Genomic DNA, 18,998 nt, shown 5'->3' with positions numbered 1-18,998 from the left:
AGAAACCCTGTCTGCTCCCTCTTATTATTATTTTCCTTTATTTTGGTTGAATAATACCTGTTCTCACTCTGCATAAAACCATTATAAACTGCTTTTTAAAAGCTTCGGCACATAAACATCTTAACCCTATTATAAAGTCCCTTTAACAACCGCATAAACACTGGCAGGTCTGAAGAGATCCATTACTGTTGCATGCATGACTCCACACATGCTGTTTCATTTTTTTGTGTGATATGAATGCCCCGTCCTTGCCATCCCATACCTAATGTTGTTATGCTCTGTAGCGACCAAATGTAACAAGCTCGCCGTGTTACTTGTCCGTAAATTTTACCAATGAGATTTTTAATTATGATTCCTGTTTTGTGAAAGTTGGGTGTAATTTCCTTCCAATAATTAAAGCAGGAGCAGTGCGTTTTGACTGTGATTTAGGTTTCTCCTAATGAGATTCACACAGCACATTACTGTGTACTGCTCATTCTGTAATTATAATACCAGCTCCTGTATACATATTTATTAGCCATTTTGATGTGCAGAGCCACTGTTTTGACCAGAGAGTAAATGTTTCAGCTTATTTCCTCACTTCAGTAGTGTTTCTATTTGCCATGTGTGCTGTAGTGTGCATAATGGTGCATGTGGCAGTGATCTGCTTTAATGAATAGAGATTTGCATCATTTTAATTTAATTCTTCTGTAAATTAATGCACATGTATTAGCAGCAGTATTTGCTTTTGTATAGATGTTTATCACGACTGTGTTTCGCATTGAAAATGTGGCTCTTAAAGGTGATACAAGTCAGCTTTTTTGTGTTTTATGACAGCTTTCTGTGCTTTTTTTTAATATGAGATAATTGCTCCATTAGCATCCTGAACCCTGTCCCACTCTTCCCGTCCTCCTGCACCAGGCCGGCAGCTGACGATCTTCAACACGCAGGCCACCATCTCCATCGGCGGGAATGACCGGAAGCGGCCGTACCAGGGCCAGCTGTCCGGCCTCTACTACAACGGCCTCAAGGTCCTCAACATGGCCGCCGAGGGCCACGCCAACATCCGGGTGAACGGCAGCGTGAGGCTGGTGGGCGACGTGCCCTCCAGCCGGGGAGCGGCCCGCACCACCACCTCGGTGCCGCCGGAGATGTCCACCACCTTCATCGAGACAACCACCACCCTGTCCACCACCACCACCCGCAAACAGCGCTCTCCACCCACGGTTCAGGTAGGGCTGCTGAGAGATGTGCAAGTGCTTGAAAACGTGTGTGTCGTTGAGTCATCGCGCGGCAGCGTTCGCTGTTAAGACGTTCCCGTAACTTAAAGGGTTCCCTTTAGACTCTCACAATGATCCAGAGCAACAGTCCTCTGCCTCGGCCGTAACTTTTAATGTCTTCAGTTTCTTCGCTATAATCAGTTTGTAAACTTGTAGCATTTTCCACTTTGTTCAGTGTCTTTTTGAAGAGATTAAAACCCATTTTACCTAAAATGAGTCACTTCAAATCACTGGAGAATGTCCTCGCTGCTTCCTGATCGGAATCAAAATTATAATTACAGCTTTCTCGTGAAATATACTGGCGTATTCCTTGTTTGACGATGCACATGTGGGTTGGTCGTCGTCCTGGCGATGGTTTGATATTACGGGTGTATATTACCAGATTTCTATGAGGCGCTGCATCTCCTTATGACATTAGTCTGAGGTTTTTCTTCACAGAACTCCAAACCAATATGTGATTGATCTCAGCATCAATAATGCAAAAACTAAAGTCTTGTCATAACCAATACCCCAAATTATGTGATTCTAAGCGTTTGGTCCTGTTTTGGTTAGGTATAATATATGTTTATAGCGTATATGGTTTTTATGAACGGGTCCAGGACCATCGCCGTGTGTCTCCATTACTTATATGGGGCCTGAAAGTCCCCGCCTTGTCTAGATACTTCAGTGGCCTCAGAAAACTGCTTGGTGAGGGGTTGTGTTGACTCAGAGCTGGCTAGATATGCTGCAGGCAGGAGATGATGTTGTCCAGCTCTCTTGACGTCCCCTTCGAGTTTGAATCATCTCTTCTCATTCATCTCCACCACTATGTGCACTGACGTAGCAGGGATGCCTTTTTTTCTTCTTCTCTTTTTCATCATCTTCCTCTTCTACTCATTGGTCATTAGCAAACCAAGAAAGTAGTGCACGATGGCCTTCAAATTCGTTGGAATGCTAGTTTGCTTAGTCAGTGGATCCTACCAGGTCCAACACTGTATTGGAGACTCAACGGTTGACTCAACGGTCGACGGACTAAAGGAGGATGTCGGCCCTGTTTCACTTCCAGCCTACCGGGTTAAACCCCAGACCCCTGTGAAGCATTAGATATATGGATCAGATTTAGACCCCTACAGGCCTGTGTATCTGGTTATTTTGGTCTGCATCAGGGTGAAATAACTGCGTTCACAATGGACAGAACAAATCCCAGCAAAAGAAAAAACAAATTTAAACCTGTGAATTAAACAGTACCTTTTAAATTTTAGAATACCTGCCTTTCGGTAAAAGTACCAGTCACTTTCGCTTGAGTGGAAATGCACTCATTTGTGATCATGCAGAAGAATTTGTCCATAGCTGCTTAACAAAAGGTCAGTGCACAGATCTCCCAGTAAAACAACAAATTGTGTTTTTTGTTTTTTTAACATTTGTATTCAGAAATGTTAAAGGGGTCAATGGATGCCAAATTCTTTTTTTTTTTTTTTAGATAATAGTGTATTGGCCATGTGTGTACACATTTAATAACAACATCCAACAAGTGTTTTTGCAATTTAAAATCTCCTTTCTGAACTCAGGCTGTTCTGCAATTCCTGTCAAAATGATGTAGTTCTGCACAAGCCCCTCCCCGGAGAGTTGTTGGCAAGACCGTCTTACCTTAGAACCGCCCCAAGTGCGCCATCGACACAGTCCGCCATCATTTAGGTTTCCAGAGCAGAATGTGTCACAAGCAATTGAGGTCTGTTATCTGATGTTATGATGAACACAACAGTCATCTTTTACGTCTGACATCTGAGCCTTTGAAAACTCGGAGCGGTATGTCTTTTTTTGTTTGTGAGCACTTTCCCGAAAACGTCCCGTTTTTACCGTTTCATCTTACTGCAAACAGTCCCCAAACATGTAAAAACATGCGTACATTAGATATCATAACTCTGGTTTCACCAGGTCTATCAACACGGCTTAAAAACTGGCATATAGTTTGAAAACTGCACATTCGGGACGAGTTGAAACGGAGACTCAGCGAGGCTGCATCTCGCTGCTATTTCACGTGATTTGGATGCGCCGGCACGTCTGTGGACTCCGGAGGGTTAATATCTCACTCTGTATCCTACTAGTACATTAAAAGAAAGATTAAAGTGAACTGAAGTTAGCCAACCATTCAGAAGTGTCCAGTGCAAGCCCTAATTGACGTTTTATCAAGCCCATCTCCCATCCACTTCCATTGTAAAAACAGGGTTTACATCCCTTTTTTTCTAATTAATGTACCAAAGAAAATCCACAAAACTAGATATAAATAAATAAATAAATAAATAAATAAATAAATAAATAGGAACACTTCAGGTACTGTGTAGTGAGTTTAAAGAACTGAGGTTTTTATGGCAAAAGAGATCTTTTGATTAGTTTAGCTGATAGCACGGTGGAACGGTTGAACTGCAACATTTTTCGTAATTTACCGTTGGTTTTGGATGAAATGTATTCCTGTGATTCTCTCTGGGTAGCGGGTGTCATTTTTACAATTGCTCAGAGAACTTGTAAAAAAAATAATCCAGTGATTTAAATTTCGATACAAGGCAAGTAAAAACTACACTTTTTCCATTGACGTGAGCGAGAGAGATGTAGTTTTGTCCAACCGGATATTCTACCCCAGATGTAGCAACGGAGAATTATTATTCTGATCAGAAGGGTCAATCACTGAACTTCATCGGCGGCCTCATCTCGTTCCGGTGACTCCGGTCCAGATTGGACCTCTGCTAACCCCGCCCAACTCTGGGAGGGGGCGGGGTTAGCAGAGCTCATTAACATTTAAAGGGAAATGCACCATTAACGGTTGATTTCTGAGGAACTCATTTTTATTTTTTTTTATACTTTTATTTTGTACATTTTTTGTATGCAATGCGAGTCAACGACTATCAATGTATACAAATATACAGTGTTTTCCTTTTTTTTTTTGCATAAACATAATAAACATCCCCCTCCCTCCCCCCTCCCCAACCCCATGGTCCTACTGCACAATTAAAATATTACCTCAGGCATGACAGGGCAATGTAACATACAAAAAAATACGAGAATTTAAATACCACAAATCTAAACATAATAATAATAACAATAATAAAAAAAATTAAAAGTGGGGAAAGTGCTTGCACAGTGCTTGTCATTAGTTGTGCAAACTGAGAGATAGTGGCTGCTTACTTCTCAGTCATCGTAGCAAAGTGGTTGAGGAACTGATTTTAACAATTGATTGTGACCCCTTTTAAAATAACCGTGAGTTTATTGTGTAGTTTGGTTTCCGTAGTTTATTTCCTTCCAAGGTGTTTCAGTCAGTGCATACACTCATCTAATAGCTCATGTTTTCTGGCTAATGGGGTTTAGATATTCGAGAATATGTGTGCCTCTTCACTCTTTAATGAGTTTTGGGGACTTTCCTGGGATTGAGCACAGGTGGATTGTGACTGTGCACCTTTTTTCTCTGCTTGATCAGCCAAGGTCAGGACGCTGTATTTCTCATTCTGTGGAGGATTGAGGCGCTGCTGCTCGCCGAGGTGTGAGAAGCCGGCCGTGCCCTTTCTCTCCCTCCCTCTCCCTCTCTCTTCCTCTCTCTCTTCCTCTCTGTCACTCACTCCTCCCCATTCTGGGCCGAGAGAGGCTTTCCTCCAATACGTCCCGAGTCCAAGCCAATGAATGTCACAGCAGTGCCAAGAAAGTAATCACGCCCAGCAGTCCTTTGACACCCAGAGCACAAATTGAACCATTCGTTGTCTATATTAAAGCAATAACTCTCCTTGGTGGGTGAGACGGGGCTGTTGGATTGGGTTGTTGGATGAAAGACAACTGTTATCATTCTCTTCACCTCAACAGCAGATTGCCTGGCATGCAGTGATGATGGCCCTTCATGTCAGCGCTGACACATGCATGTCGGAGGAGGCTAAGGGTGCGAGCCGTAAGTGATGTGGGGCTTTAGAGACGACACTCCAAAACAACAAACTTTCATAAGTGACATTTGAATATGTGGCGAGGAGGCAAGGCGGTTATTATCCGCTCTGTCTTTGTATCATCAGTAATCTCCAGGGATGATGACGGGACCGAAATGCTTTACAGAGCCATCTCTGGCATTACCAGCGTCTGTCTCGCTGCGGATGAGAAAAATAACGGCATCGCTGCAAAATATGGCATTCTGTCTCGTAGGCTGTAAATATCAAAGTAAGTCGGAGAAGTTGTCGCCATCAAAAGCCTTTTAAACGCGGCGCTCTACTTTCAAGGTGAAGGGATGGACTGACAGCTCTTTCATCAGCATCCAGGACACAGCGGTTAGATACCAGATAATGCACTTTGGTGACTTGACAAAAATATTTTTTTCCTCTTGGTCCTCACTAACTTTTCATTTTATTCTTGTGCTACCTCCGAGAGCTCGCCTTGTTCGTTCTTCTCCTGCTTTGATTCTGCATTTCATTTTGCAGAGGCCTTTACTTTTTAACCGTTCCCCTTCTGGGTCGCAGTGGGCCATCACTCGTGTTGCAGTGCAGCGCTGAAAAAGAGCTATAGGCCTGAGCCTGTGCTCGCTTGTTTTTAAAAGTGGGAGTGCTCGCGCTAAATCAAGTTAGCCCTTGTATGGGCATTTATTACAAACACAGTGCACAGACCACTGACAACAACCCTTCACCACCCCAGTTGAGCTTCTTATATATCCTCCCCACATTGATTGGACAAGACCACATAACAGTGTAGGGATTTAGTTTACACACACACATAATACACATCACTTGGCCTAGAGTATTTACATAATATACAACATAATCTTCCTTACTATATATTACCCTACATCTGATCTCTGTGTGGCTTCATTAACACAATTTTCAGACAATTATCCAGTCAAACAGCCTCTTGCATCCTACACTTGGTATGATCCAGGAAGTATAAATAGCTCTGACCAGCCACAGAACACTCTTTTGTCAGAGGACACAGGTAAGTGCTTTAATCCATTCACACTTTGCAAACATGTTAGCAGTGCTCAGAGTAGCACCAAACAACTGACAGCCGGCTTGCCTGTTAGTGGTTCTGTCCCCCCTGCTGATTTATGTACCATGCTTTGTGTAGGACTGACTTCCAAAGCTGCCAAGAACTGCATGCCAAAGAATCCTCCTAAGTGACAAAATCACAAACATTAATACACATAGCATGACATTTAACCATGTGACATGGAGGGAAGGGATACCTCCATCACAGTGTCACTCTTATTTCTGGTCAGCTGAACCGACGTTACCCGCTTCTCTCTCCGAGGTGAGAAGCAATACGTCCCTTGACATCTCCGAATCGGCAGGAGGAGCGACGGGATGGGAGGTTGAGAGAACAATCTCACGCTTAATTAATGATGGCTCCGTGGGGACAAACATGCACCGACATGACGGACACGTTTCATTACTGCAACTCTTACTTTACTGCTCTGCGGGTCAGCTGGGGGCAAGTGGAAACCCAGGAATAACCGACAGGAAGCCGTAGAAACGTGTTTGTAACAAGTGTTTGAGGTTGCATGTCCACTTAGAGTTCAGAGGAAGCTGCTTTAGCTTGTTTTTCTCACCCCGTACTCCTACGCTGTGCAATTTTGTACATTTTAGATCGCAATAAATAGATTAAATTGTATTTATTTGATTAAATTTCTTACTTGAATGCTGTTTTTTCTTTTTACATCTTTGTTGATTATTGAAGAGCACATTGCACTTGTTGTTTAGTCATATTTTATGTTTTCAGATGGCCGTGAAACATCTGTATATATTTTTGTATTTGAAAAAATATCTTAACCGTCAGATTTAATCAAAGAGGCTTCATAAAGTATAGCATTTATCATTCGGGAATTATAAATGTCTTAAGCAGCCTCCATTTTCAGTGGTTCAAAAGTATTTTGACAAGTTCATAGAAATTGTAACGATAATTTTTTTGGGATTTAAAAAAATCATGTTTCACGGTGGCCATTCAAGCCTACACTATAACACTCCCACCTCCGTGTTTGACGTGTTACTCTGCTTTGGATCTTCAACTCTTTATTTCCATCTACATGCTTGTCTTTTCCCATCTCATCCCATCCTGCTGATTCATCTCTCCAAATAATCTAATTTGAGATGTTTTGAAGCCTCATTTAGCTTTTTCTATGGGTTACACCTTGTTGTAAACTCTCGACATTGGGTTCATGGAGATGTCTCTTGGTTGCAGATTTCTGATCTGCTTACCTTCTCCAGAGTATTTCTGACTGTTGTAGGTGTTGTAAAGGAGTCTTTCCTCACCAAGCAAACATCCACTTTGTTGTCTTATGTGGTTTTGCAGGCGTTTGGGTGGCCTTGAGCTTGCCATGTGCTTTCTTTCTTTTTTTAATTTGAATAATTTGAAGAGTGTATCAGACTGTTGATTTGGCCACACTTAGGATTATTTTTTGCTATTTCTCTCATAGATATGTCTCCTTCTCTTGCACTGAGATCTCCTTGGACTTCATATTGGTAGTTTCAACCAATCAGCTACTCAAAACTTGATGTGTACTCCAGACTTTTTATCTGGTTCATTTGTCTTGAGTGAAGTTTTTAGTCAATTGTGCAAATACCTTTCAGCCCCTGAGGATGGACGTACTATCTCCACTTAAAATAGGTCTAAATCTTAAGTATTAAATGTTATAGGTTTGTGAAACTTTTTAAATTAAAAAAGAAAGTCTGTCATTGTCCAGATACATCTGGGCCTAACTGTTATCTCTTCTAACACAAGTCATAACATGTCCTTTCTACTTGCTTGCACTGTTTGGCTTAAGGCTTTTCTCCCACTAGGGGAGTTTTTACCTGCCATTGTTTATGTAATAACTGCTCGGGGGTCATGTTCTGGGTATGGGTCTCTGGAAAGCGTCTAGAGACAACTTTTGTTGTATTAGACGCTATATAAATAAAATTGAATTGAATTGAATTGCTTCTGTGAACTCATGTGACACATCTGGAAGTCCTTCCATGGCAATGTAAATGTCCGTAAATCCCGTACTCCAAAAACTCCTACTTCTGCTATTTTTTTAAGCGTTATTTACCCTGAGGAAAGCTAAATGGATGAAAATATTCCATAAACTAGGCCACAGACTTGGCAGGCCGACCGCGTGACGAACTCGCTGCAACGCATCAGTTCTTCTGGTTTTATCACGACATTCCTTCAGGTGGGTATTTCATGTTGCTGGATGGTGGGGAAATTCAGGAAATGGCTTTCTCCCTCATAGTAGCTAAAGTGTGGGCAATCTTGGCATTGACCCTCTCTCCCTGCAAAAACTCAAAATCTTAACAAGAATATTTGTCTTATTTCTAGTTAAAATATCTCATTTGTAGTAAAAAAAAAAAAAAATCTCATTACACTTAAAACAAGACTCATCGCTGAAAAAAACAACAATTTTTACCTGTTTCAAGTAGATTTTCACTTAAAATAAGTAGAAAAAAAAAGATTTTTTTTGCTTGTAATGAGAAGATAAAGCTTGTTCCACTGGCAGATTTTTCTACTTATTTCAAGTGAAAATTTACTTGAAACAGGTGAAAATTGTCAGAGATGATTTATTTTTTTTGACTAAAAATGAGACATTTTAACTAGAAATAAGACAAATATTCCTGGTAAGATTTTGAGTTTTTGCAGTGCTCTCTCGCTGGCATTTTGGCGTACGCCCTCTAAGCAGAGGGGTCGCCACAGCGGATCCAGTTTTACGCTGGATGCCCTTCCTGACGACTCCTCACAAGTACAGGGAGACGCACTCAACCTTTCACACCTACGGGCAGTTGAGAATCATCTGTTAACCTACAGAGATGTTTTGGACTGTGGGAGGAAAACCACACAAGCTCGAGGAGAACATTCGCACAAAAGACTCGTGCAGGGAATCGAACCGGGAACCTTGTTGCTGTGAGCCAGCCAGTGATCCACCGTGCTGCCCGAGCTTGGCGTCGAGCCTTCCCAGCCGTACTGCTTTCCCTGTGTTGAACACCGGCCATAAGCCATTCCTGACTCCAAACTCTTTTTTTTTTATCTTATTTATCTCATTTTGTCTTGTGAAACTTTCCAACATTTCCAACATGCCGAGGACTGACCAGCAGTGTGACGTGAGGAATAGTTTATATTCAAGTGAATTCATCCAGTGGGCTTTCATCCAGTGCGCTGACTCCTCTATCTGCAAGATTTGAAAGTAAAGAAGGAAAATCCTGATTTGTCATCTCTCACATTTTTCAAGAGTGATCCAGTTCCTCGTGGCTTCTTCATCTGGCCAAGCTCCACTAAGTTCCTCAAAATCCGTGGGTATTTTCTGCCTAAGCTCGCCGACAGGCAAAAACTAAAACAAACGGCACATTTGTCCCCTTCAGCACATTTGGATTTGCCTTTATTCATTTGAACAGGTTTATAAGCCACACAGCCGTAAGAGCAGTTCTAATTGTTTTTTTTGCCATGTCATGTGTGTTTATTCATGAATATTACAAACGATCTGAGACCTGGCATTCGATATGTCAACTTAGCTGGCTCAGTCTGTGATGCTTGTCGCATTTTCTGGCCCCGTCACTGTCAAAACCTGCGTGTGTTCAGAAGGTTTAATACACGTCCTCATCTGTGCTTCATCCGTTTAGCAGTCTGAACATTTCTTTGATCGTGTGCTGCAGACAAGGGTGACAAATGCAAGCCACATTAGCGTTCGCTGCCTGCCTCCGTCGTATAAAGCCGTGGTAATGCAAGCGTGCGGATGCGCTAGCTTCCAGTCAGGGGGAGAGGAACGTTGCTCGTATGGACGTTTTAGTCAATAATACAGAGAGCGTCACTGTGAAATGAATCTCACACTCCTCCGATCGTGTTTTCACCCTCAGCATCAAGGTCTGCACACAGAAGGAGGCAATGAAGAAACCCATTTACAGGTTAAACAAATAATGAAAGAAACGGAAGAGTTTACTTGGAGGTCTGCTGGCAGATAAAGTGCCAGCGTTCATAAGTGGCTCGGTTGTTGTTGTTTTGACTTTCTGTAATCGCTGTGCCACTGACTGGGTGGACGAAGCATTGCAACTACCTCGTAGAAATTACCCTGAGTATCAGAAAAAGAAAAAAGCTCACCTCGTAGTTGGCTCTATCTGCACAGGGACCCATAAAGACAAGAGAGTTACGTTTGGTGTCAGCCTTGATCTTTACGGCTTCTCATTGCAGAGCAGTCGTATATTATTGCATTTCACGCTGCATGTACTGTAGGACTGCTTAATCTTGGGGACAAAATAAGGCATTTAACCTCACTTGTGTGGAGGCTTTTGCATGTGCCAAAAATACTTGGAGGAGGAAGAAGAAGCAAAGGAGGAGACTCTGGTCATGGTTTTGTGTGAAGTTATGGCTTGATTAGCTTTAATCAATACATCATTTCATGTTGCATTTTAATTGACCTTCAGAAAATGATCTTAATACCTCTGATACGGCCCTCATCAAACCGTTCATTGCTTGCAAAAGACGGATGCAAATTTGCTTGCAAATGTCTAATTCATGCCGTCCAAACCAGGCATTAGACTGAAAACCGCTCATTCACGCTACTCATTGAAAAACATGCGAGAAAGAGGTGTTTGCCAGGCGTATCTAGCTCCCTCCCCGTCTCTTCACGACGCCGCTGGTCGGATATGTCACAGTTGCTTTTCAGGGTTTCGTAGGTGCCAGGCTTTGATGAAGCAGGGACACATGCTCGTGTTGGGCTCCAGAGATGCAGAAGTCCCCACTGCTTAGGACAGGAATTCAACGGACACCCTTTGACCTTTTTTCAAAAGTTGAGACAATTTCCTGAGGTGTTAATGTGATGTTTTGGTCAAAATACCACAAAGGTACAGCACATCTACTCATGAGAGATCTGTCTCTTCATACAGTTGCTGTACAGCTTCGGGTTTTCCACTTCTCAGGTATAAAAAAATTAAATGAAAGTTGATAATTTTGCTGTTATTTGGATCCGTAAATGTGAACCACACCCTAAATTAGATATTTGCAGTTCTAATGTGACAGTCGGTAGTGACTTTAGACGGTCAAAAACAAACTAACGAGCAAAGAAAAGGGTGCTAATTCCTGGTCTCAGTATTTAGAGATATTATTTATGGTAGAAACTGCAGATGTAACGTAAAAAAAACAAATGTAAAAAGTTGTATTCCTGAAGTCCAGGTTGCTCATGAATAAGCAACATTGAATGCTTGAATTAATAGTTAAAGTTAAAAAATTTGCAACTGTAACTTTTGAAGTGGCTACCGAAGTTATTCAGCTCTGCAGCTCTGGTGGGATCAAGGATTTCTATTTCTTCCTCTAAGCTGGCTGCCGTTATGTGGACTGTCCTTGTGAGAATCCTCATGTGTGCAAGGCCCTCTATCAGCGGGCGATCAGCGTCTCTCGTTCAGAATAAACCTGCGTTACGAGCGTGAGGGGTTGGGGAACAATTAGGAGGCTGCAATCTCTAGCCCCGCGGAGGGATGGTGCCGGGGGGGCGGCGCTGGAGGTGATTTGCATGTTTGCAGCGTAAGAGAAATTGCTCGCGTCCATCATCTTCAACGCGCCCGGAGCTCAGGAGACGGGAAAATGGGAGGTAAATTGTTTGTCGGATAATAGACACACTCTCCAACCGAGGTGTTAGGCTGCATCTACATGTATTAGACTCTGGCTGAGAGGCATTTTTGGGTTTTCGAGGTTTTGTTAGACAGTTTTAAGGTGCATGCAACTGCACATGCCCAGATATGTGACCACTTTCCCTTTAAATCATGTGCTTAACACATGTGACTGGATATGAGCTACTAATGTTTCCTTCTTGAGGAGGTGATCCGGGTATCATGCAGCCTCGCCGTGACGTCTGATGTTCACCTGTCATTAGTCATGTTTTCTCCCCCTCTGTTGCTCACCTTTCCCCAGAACAGATCTACTAATTTACTAAAGGTCAGACTAGTAGGCAGGCTTTCCCGCCGGCGCTTTCTTCCTCGTTTCCTGGCCGCCCCGCCAGGCACCTCGCCTCCCGGCGACTTGTCGCAGATGAATGCCGGCTGTCCGCCGGTTGCTCGGTTGGTCCAATTAGGAGACAGCAGAGTGATGGCCACTCTGGCTGGTGTGTGTAGCTCATTAAAGGGGTGCACACACACACGCTCACACGCCCAGAGCTGGTGCGAGGATCTCTTCGTTTTAGTCTAACACATTTGCAGCCAAGTGTAGCTCCCATCATTTACGTACGTTGGTGCAAACGTGCATTCAAGGCATCCAGCTGTGCTGCAGTCGCTCTCAAAACATTGAAGCTAAAGTTTTTTCCTGTAAAAAGCCTCCAACACCTCCGACAGTTCGTACGAAGCCTCCGTTCTGCACAATACCTGCTTGTAGGTCCATTTATGAATTTTTCATTCCCCCCGGTGTGCAGGAAAACACATACATGGAGCTGTTTCCATTAAATTTGTATGTATGAAAGTGTTTGTGGATACTTACAATTTCATGTCGGTCCATCATGTGTCAGTGTGTGTGTGTTGGGAGCGGTGTATGAAGCGGCCGCCAGCTCCAGGGGCTGAGATCCACGGGGGGGTTTGTAATGGATGTGGCCCCGTGTCACGCAGCGCGGCTTATCGGGATCCTCCGGGAGCGTTTGTGTGTGTGTAAACCTGTCTCGTCAGCCAGCGTCGTCGCGGCGGGGCATCGGCGCGCCGGGAGGAGATGCGAGCAACACACATCAGCTGCAGGCACAAGCACACGGACGCGGCGTCGCTTGTTTGCGAGCCGTCCGGCAGGACATCAGCACATGCTCCTGGTGGTCTCCAGCCGCACCTCACGCTGCGTTAACCTCCGGCTGGTTATGGCACGACTCGTTTATCTGACTGAACACTCGGATAAAAAGCAAAGTCGGCGGCCTGCAAACATCGATCGTGTTCACAGATTCTGCCTTGAACTCATCAGACTCATACAGTCGACATTAATTGACTTCTAATTAAACTCATCAGCGAAATGTCGTGGATTAGGAGCATCTCAAATGATTTTAAAGCATCGTAGCTCAAATCCAGGCTCGTCCTCTGACACTGCAGATGTCATCAGTCCCCCGACACACACCAGCACACCAGCATGAATTATCAAAGTGGAACAGTTGTTATTAATTTTTGTGCCAAACCGTTTTTTAAAAGTTGCTGCGAGATCCCGTTCTGTTGGTGGTGTTTAATTAACTTCTTTCCAGCACAACGGTTCTGGGAACACAACTATTATAAAAGTTCTGTCGGCAGTTTTCTTTTTTCTTTTTTCCCCTATTTCACATTCGGGAAGTTGCTTCATTTTATACTTAGGAATTACAGCTTTTCTCAGACCGACTTCTCCGTCTGTCCGTCTTACTGACCTCAGATGTTTTTCGCTGTTTGGTCCCAAAAATGTCTTCAGTCAGGTTTCGGACGCATTCAGAACCATATTATTCTGGAGAACCGGTAGAAGACGGGCTGCTAACGTGATATGAAGCCTGAGATGTTCCCAGATCTGTGTGCACGCAGCATCTCAGGCAGCAGGATTTAATTAAATATCATGCAGGGCCTGTCGCGCCGCTGCAGTAATGTGTTCTGTTGCTTTGCTTAAATGGGTTGTTAGAAAACTCCTGTTTCTCCCGTTTGTCCGCTGACATTTGCTGCAGACTACAACCGAACGTGTTCATATTAATAATAATGAGTTGTGGATAATTGTGAGGATGCTTTCACTAAGATGGCTCCAACGCGCGGTTTGTTTTAAGTAATCTCTCTGCTGGTTAGTGATTATGTTTCAACTTTCATCTTCTAAAAAGAGACTAAATCGAATACTTAATTTGGTTTGTGCTCATTAGGAAGTGCATACAAGTGGGACCCCGGGCTAATGTGGGACACGTAAAGCTGCCAGCATCAGCCGTTACGTAACGCCCGCATTGATTTGGTTTCAGAGCCTTGAAGTCGTAATAGCTTCTGACTGCCAGGAACACAAAAAATACTGAAACAGATTAAAAAATTGCATGAATTATATTCCTGAAGGAGAAAATGGTGAGGTCTGATTTCAGCTCTCGTCTAAGACTTCACCTAGTCCCAACAGTCGGCCAAGAGTCCTCCTGTAACGAAGAGCTCCTTCATACCATAATGTAGGAGAGACTCTGTAAGTGGGCACTTTAGATATGTGCCGCTGGAGAACATAGAAACATTTTTACAGGTTTTATGAATTAATGTTTGAGTACAGTAATTCACGGCCTCGATGCTTCACGGATTTGCATTGTGTTCTGCATTCTGATTACCTAAACAATCTCCCCGCTTCTTCAATTCCTGTGTGTCAATAAACTTACAGTTTAATATGTACTGTATATGTACGTAAAACAGTTTGCCAAATTTAAGTTTGAAAATTTTCTCCAAAACCCACAATGTCGACAAAACGTTCTGCATCGATTCTCCCGTTCAGATCCAATTACTCGGGTCGCGGTGGGGCGGTGCTGATCTCCGCAATTTGAAGCCTTGTATAATAATTGTAAAAAAAATAAAGGTTACTACTTCACGGTTATCACCTTTATTATGTTTTGAGGAGGTTTATAAGTACGTGTATTTTAAAGGGTGATCCAAGTGGGCGGGGGTTGGTTTGAAGGCATGTGCAATAACGATATAAACATTTATTTAATTTATTTATTTTTTTCTACTGATGTTTTTACTTATTTTGATTCTTATCTTGGGGCCGTCCTTCTTGTTCTTTGTTCTTTTAGCCAAAGCACTGTCGTCACTTTATCTTATCCTGTGTTGTTGAATGTATGGTTTTATATTGTATGAGGAGGCACTCACTGTGAACCAAATTTACCCAAGGGTACTATAATAAATCTATCTATCTATCTATCTATCTTAGTTGATTCCTCCTCTGTTCAAGTCATCCTTTCCTGCAGTCCAGCTGCTCAGCGGCCAGCTGGTGACACTTTCCAAATGAACACGAGGTAATAATAATATAATAATAAATTTTATTTATAATGCACTTTACATTACTGAAAATCTCAAAGTGCTACAGTTTGAAAATTAAAAGGAAACAGAAATAATAAAATCAGGATAAGAGATAAAAAGGGATAAAAATTAGGGGCCCTGGGTAGCTCAGTGGGTTGAGCAGGTTCGAGTCCCGGCCTGTCGCTCTATACTGCAATGTTTCTCCCCCTCTCTATACCCGTTTCCTGTCTTACCTACTTTCTAAATAGAGGCCACTAGTGCCACAAAAATCTTAAAAAAAGGGGATAAAAAGTCAAGACATAGCAGAAAAGAGAATAAAACAATTAAAAACAGCAACTATGGGAAAAAACAACAGCATTGTTTAGTGATAAAATGCTTTGCTAAAAAGAATAAAAAGAATTAAAATTGTCCATGGTTTGTGGTGACCTGTGGATGAGGTCTTACTCATCCACTGCAAGATCAGCTTTAAGATACCATCAGAACAATATTTTAGCCTTATTAGGTTAATCACAGGAAAAGCAGTGCCCTCCAGCCTCGCTGGGAGGATGTCTAGTTATTTCCAGGCCAGCCGAGAGATCTAACCTCGGAGGAGTCTCAGTTCAGCCCTGTGGCCTCCTTCCAGTGGAGGCATCGCAGAGAAGCAGCCGCTCAACTCCGAGTCCATCTGGGACTCTCAGAGAAACCCCAGCGAGCCTGTGGAGAACCTCATTCCTACCACCGTCTTTCTCCATCCCGTTGTAGCCACGCTTTGGTCGTCTCAGCGCTCTCTCCGCCACAGCAAACCTACAACCAGCCAGTGTAGATTCAAGCTGTTCTGCGACTAGACGCAGTACAATCAAACTAATTCAAGCCTGGTTAAAAAGTGGTGGGGGGGGTCCATAACACACACCTCAAGAGGATGTCAAGGCGGATCGCATTAATTCACAATGAAAAACTGAAACATTAAGGAGCCCAGCGATGTTCTGCGAAACCAAGCGGCATTAAACATAAAAGAGTGTGTGATCAAAGTGCAGAGATGCAACCGTTTAGACGATCTTTCCTTCAGCGAGCACGGATTCCTGCACAAATGCAGGTGTGTCGCCGTTTGCTCCTTCTGTCCCATCATCCCGGTGCAGAGCTCTCTCTCCACCACATCATGTTGGGTTCAAGCCAATGGTGAGTAATGTGGACTTGAAGTCTCGGAAATTAACTCATCGGCTGCAATTCTGATAACTGGGCAGTCGGAGGTGCACACATTTTCAGCATGGGCTCTAAAATAATGATTCTGATGATCTGATGAGCTTTTGTCATTATTTTCTTGGGGGAAAAAACTTGTGCAGCTTCTCAGTTCCTCAACATATTCTGTGGTCTTGGAAAAGATAACCAGGAAGGTCAAACCACTGGTCAGCACCAATCAAACAAAACAACTAATGAGACCGCTGAAACAATTACAACTGAGTTAAGCTCATTGCCTGGGAGGATTGTGGTGAATCTTGAAGGGTGAAAAAAACAAACTTAAATGATATTGTGATCACTTTCACACTACATAATTGTAGGGCATTTTCAGCAAAGTCCTCAGCTGGTTGGGTTTAAATTGCCAATAGATCAGTGTTCACCAGTGGGAACTTAATCACGATGTGTCAGCAACTCAAAGACGATAACTGTCTCCAAACTATCGCCAGGAAATATCCGGAACTGTGTCAAAATTAAAGAAAATCTGATTGCGTGTTCTAAAATTGGAAGGAGGAACTGATTTGATCAAAATTCACCAGAAGCGTTTATTGAACAGAATACTTGATATTAAGCGTCTAACACTGACTGATCATCAAATGGAAATCGAAAGCAAAAGACCCCGACTGCTTGGCTAACGTAAACACTTATACTATAGGTGGAGAGGGCGGGGTTTAGACCTTGCTGCTCCCGTGGTTGGCTGGTTCTGGAGGCTCGTCTCCTCGTCCAATCCAGTGCTGCCAGAAAGGAGAAAAAAAACTACATCTGGTGGCGCAGGAGGAGAAGAAACTACAAGAAGAAACTACAGCCTTTTGTCTTGGTCTCTCACATGTCCTTTGTTCCGAGCACGTGATCCACCAAGCGCAACTCGAGAAAAACCTAGATACACTAAAGATAAAGATAGATAATTTCCTTTATTAGTCCCACAATGGGGAAATTCTTTCTCTGCATTTAACCCATTTTTTAGTTGAACTACACTGCACAGCGCCTGGGGAGCAGTAAGGGGCCTTGCTTAGGGGCCCAAAGTGGTTGACCTCGGACCCCAGCCCCAGGGAACCTGGGACCTCCAGACTCCAACCCTCCTCTGTAACCACTAGGCCACCACTCCCCCAAATGCATTTGAAAGATGAGGAATAATTATTCAGAGATTCATTTTGAATTTGACATGAAATATTAAACTCTACCAATCAATAACAAAATAAGCCAAAGAAAATGGATGACATGAAAAGTTAGAAGATGGCATGGAAAGTTACATTTTTCACCTGCCAAGTATCTGGAACTGTGAGACGACTTCCCCTTTGAATAACAGCCAATAAGAGAGCAAGGAATGGAGTGGTGTCACCGTGATGCAGTGACACCCACAAAGCAACGGGAAACCATTGGAAAGATTCAATTAGACACAATAAAGAAGACAAATTTGGGCTCATTTGTGCTCTGAGCAATATGGGCGTTATCCCAGTCACAGCTCAGTCACATAGTGTGAACACTATGACTTTAAGACTGTTGTCCAGTCTGAAAAGCACAGGGATCAGCTGACACTGAAAGTCACGTAGTTTGAGAGACATTTTAAGAGGGATAAATACTGGACTCTGGAGCAATGAAAACAAAGTCACGTGGTCCAGATCTACCAGAGTGATCGGTTCTCCAGGATGAGACGATCAGCTGATGAAGTGGTGCAACCATTATGCCCAATGCTGTGGTGCTAGTGTCAACAAATTAAAGCAACAAAACATTCAGACTAGCTCATTTTTTTTTGGGAGTTTTTCCAGTCGGTAGATTATTTTCCTTCCCTGTTAACATTGGAGATGCACCGATCGATCGGCCCCTGATCAGGATCGGGCCGATAATGGCCCTATCGGCTTTGATCGGAGATCGGAAAATAATAGTTCAGAGCGGCCGATCTGATGACGTTTACAACAACAAACCCCCGCCCGCGCGGTTTGCAACAGTTTGCAAAGTGTGTCCAAAGGAGATACCATGAGGAGGAATGTTACAAAATAATTTCAACACAACGAAGCTGATAAGACATTTGAAAGTTCTTCACACGGACTATATTGAGTTTTCAAAGTTGGCTGCAGCAGAAAAAAGGGAGAGAAAAAAAGGAGCGCGCGCAACGGCACTAATTCAGCTGTAACACCTGTAACAGAGACTTATAAACGACAGGAAGAAAAATAAAGAACTACATCGTAACTTAAGGTAATGAATTCATATGCTTTGCTCATCAGCCGCTTTCTGTTGTAGCAGACATCAGGTTTAAACACGTTTGCAGCTTGGATCCACGGTGCGCGTTGCCGCGTCGTGAATATTTCACTGATGAATGTCCGCCGGAGTTTTACCAGACTATATAGGAGTCCAAAGCCTCATGCAGGACGACAGTCGTGTCAGTCGCTTCAGGAGTGACATGTGGAGCTCTAGTGTGAAGAGTTTTGCTTCACTCAAGAGTTTTTTTACCCGCGGCGGATGCTACCGGTAAAGCTTTCACAAATCTTAATAATTCATAATTCATTTTTATTTTAAGATTTAATTCCTCTGTCCAAAGGAAAACTAAGGCTTATAGTTTGCAACTTGTATCAACTTTTAGAGAGTGACATGTCTGCTGTTGTCTGTGTTGCTGCACATGTTGTACATAATTATT

At 43.0% G+C, this 18,998-nt stretch overlaps 1 protein-coding gene across 10 annotated transcripts in view; it reads left to right on the top strand.

Annotated features, from left to right (window-relative positions):
* The window catches only part of LOC133418480 (neurexin-3b-like), a 303,186-nt gene that overhangs the window by 260,796 nt on the left and 23,392 nt on the right, over positions 1-18,998 (top strand). For all 10 annotated transcript variants that reach the window (XR_009770446.1, XR_009770445.1, XM_061707181.1 and 7 more), the window contains one exon: positions 901-1,211. Coding sequence is in view for 8 of the 10 variants with exons in the window: in XM_061707181.1 (XP_061563165.1) it covers positions 901-1,211 (311 nt within the window). In the remaining 2 variants the exon portion in view is untranslated. The remainder of the gene's footprint in view (positions 1-900; positions 1,212-18,998) is intronic.

The sequence above is a fragment of the Cololabis saira genome, chromosome 18, assembly GCF_033807715.1.
Source record: "Cololabis saira isolate AMF1-May2022 chromosome 18, fColSai1.1, whole genome shotgun sequence".
Classification (NCBI taxonomy): Eukaryota; Metazoa; Chordata; class Actinopteri; order Beloniformes; family Belonidae; genus Cololabis; species Cololabis saira.
This window is presented reverse-complemented; position numbering and strand designations above follow the sequence as displayed.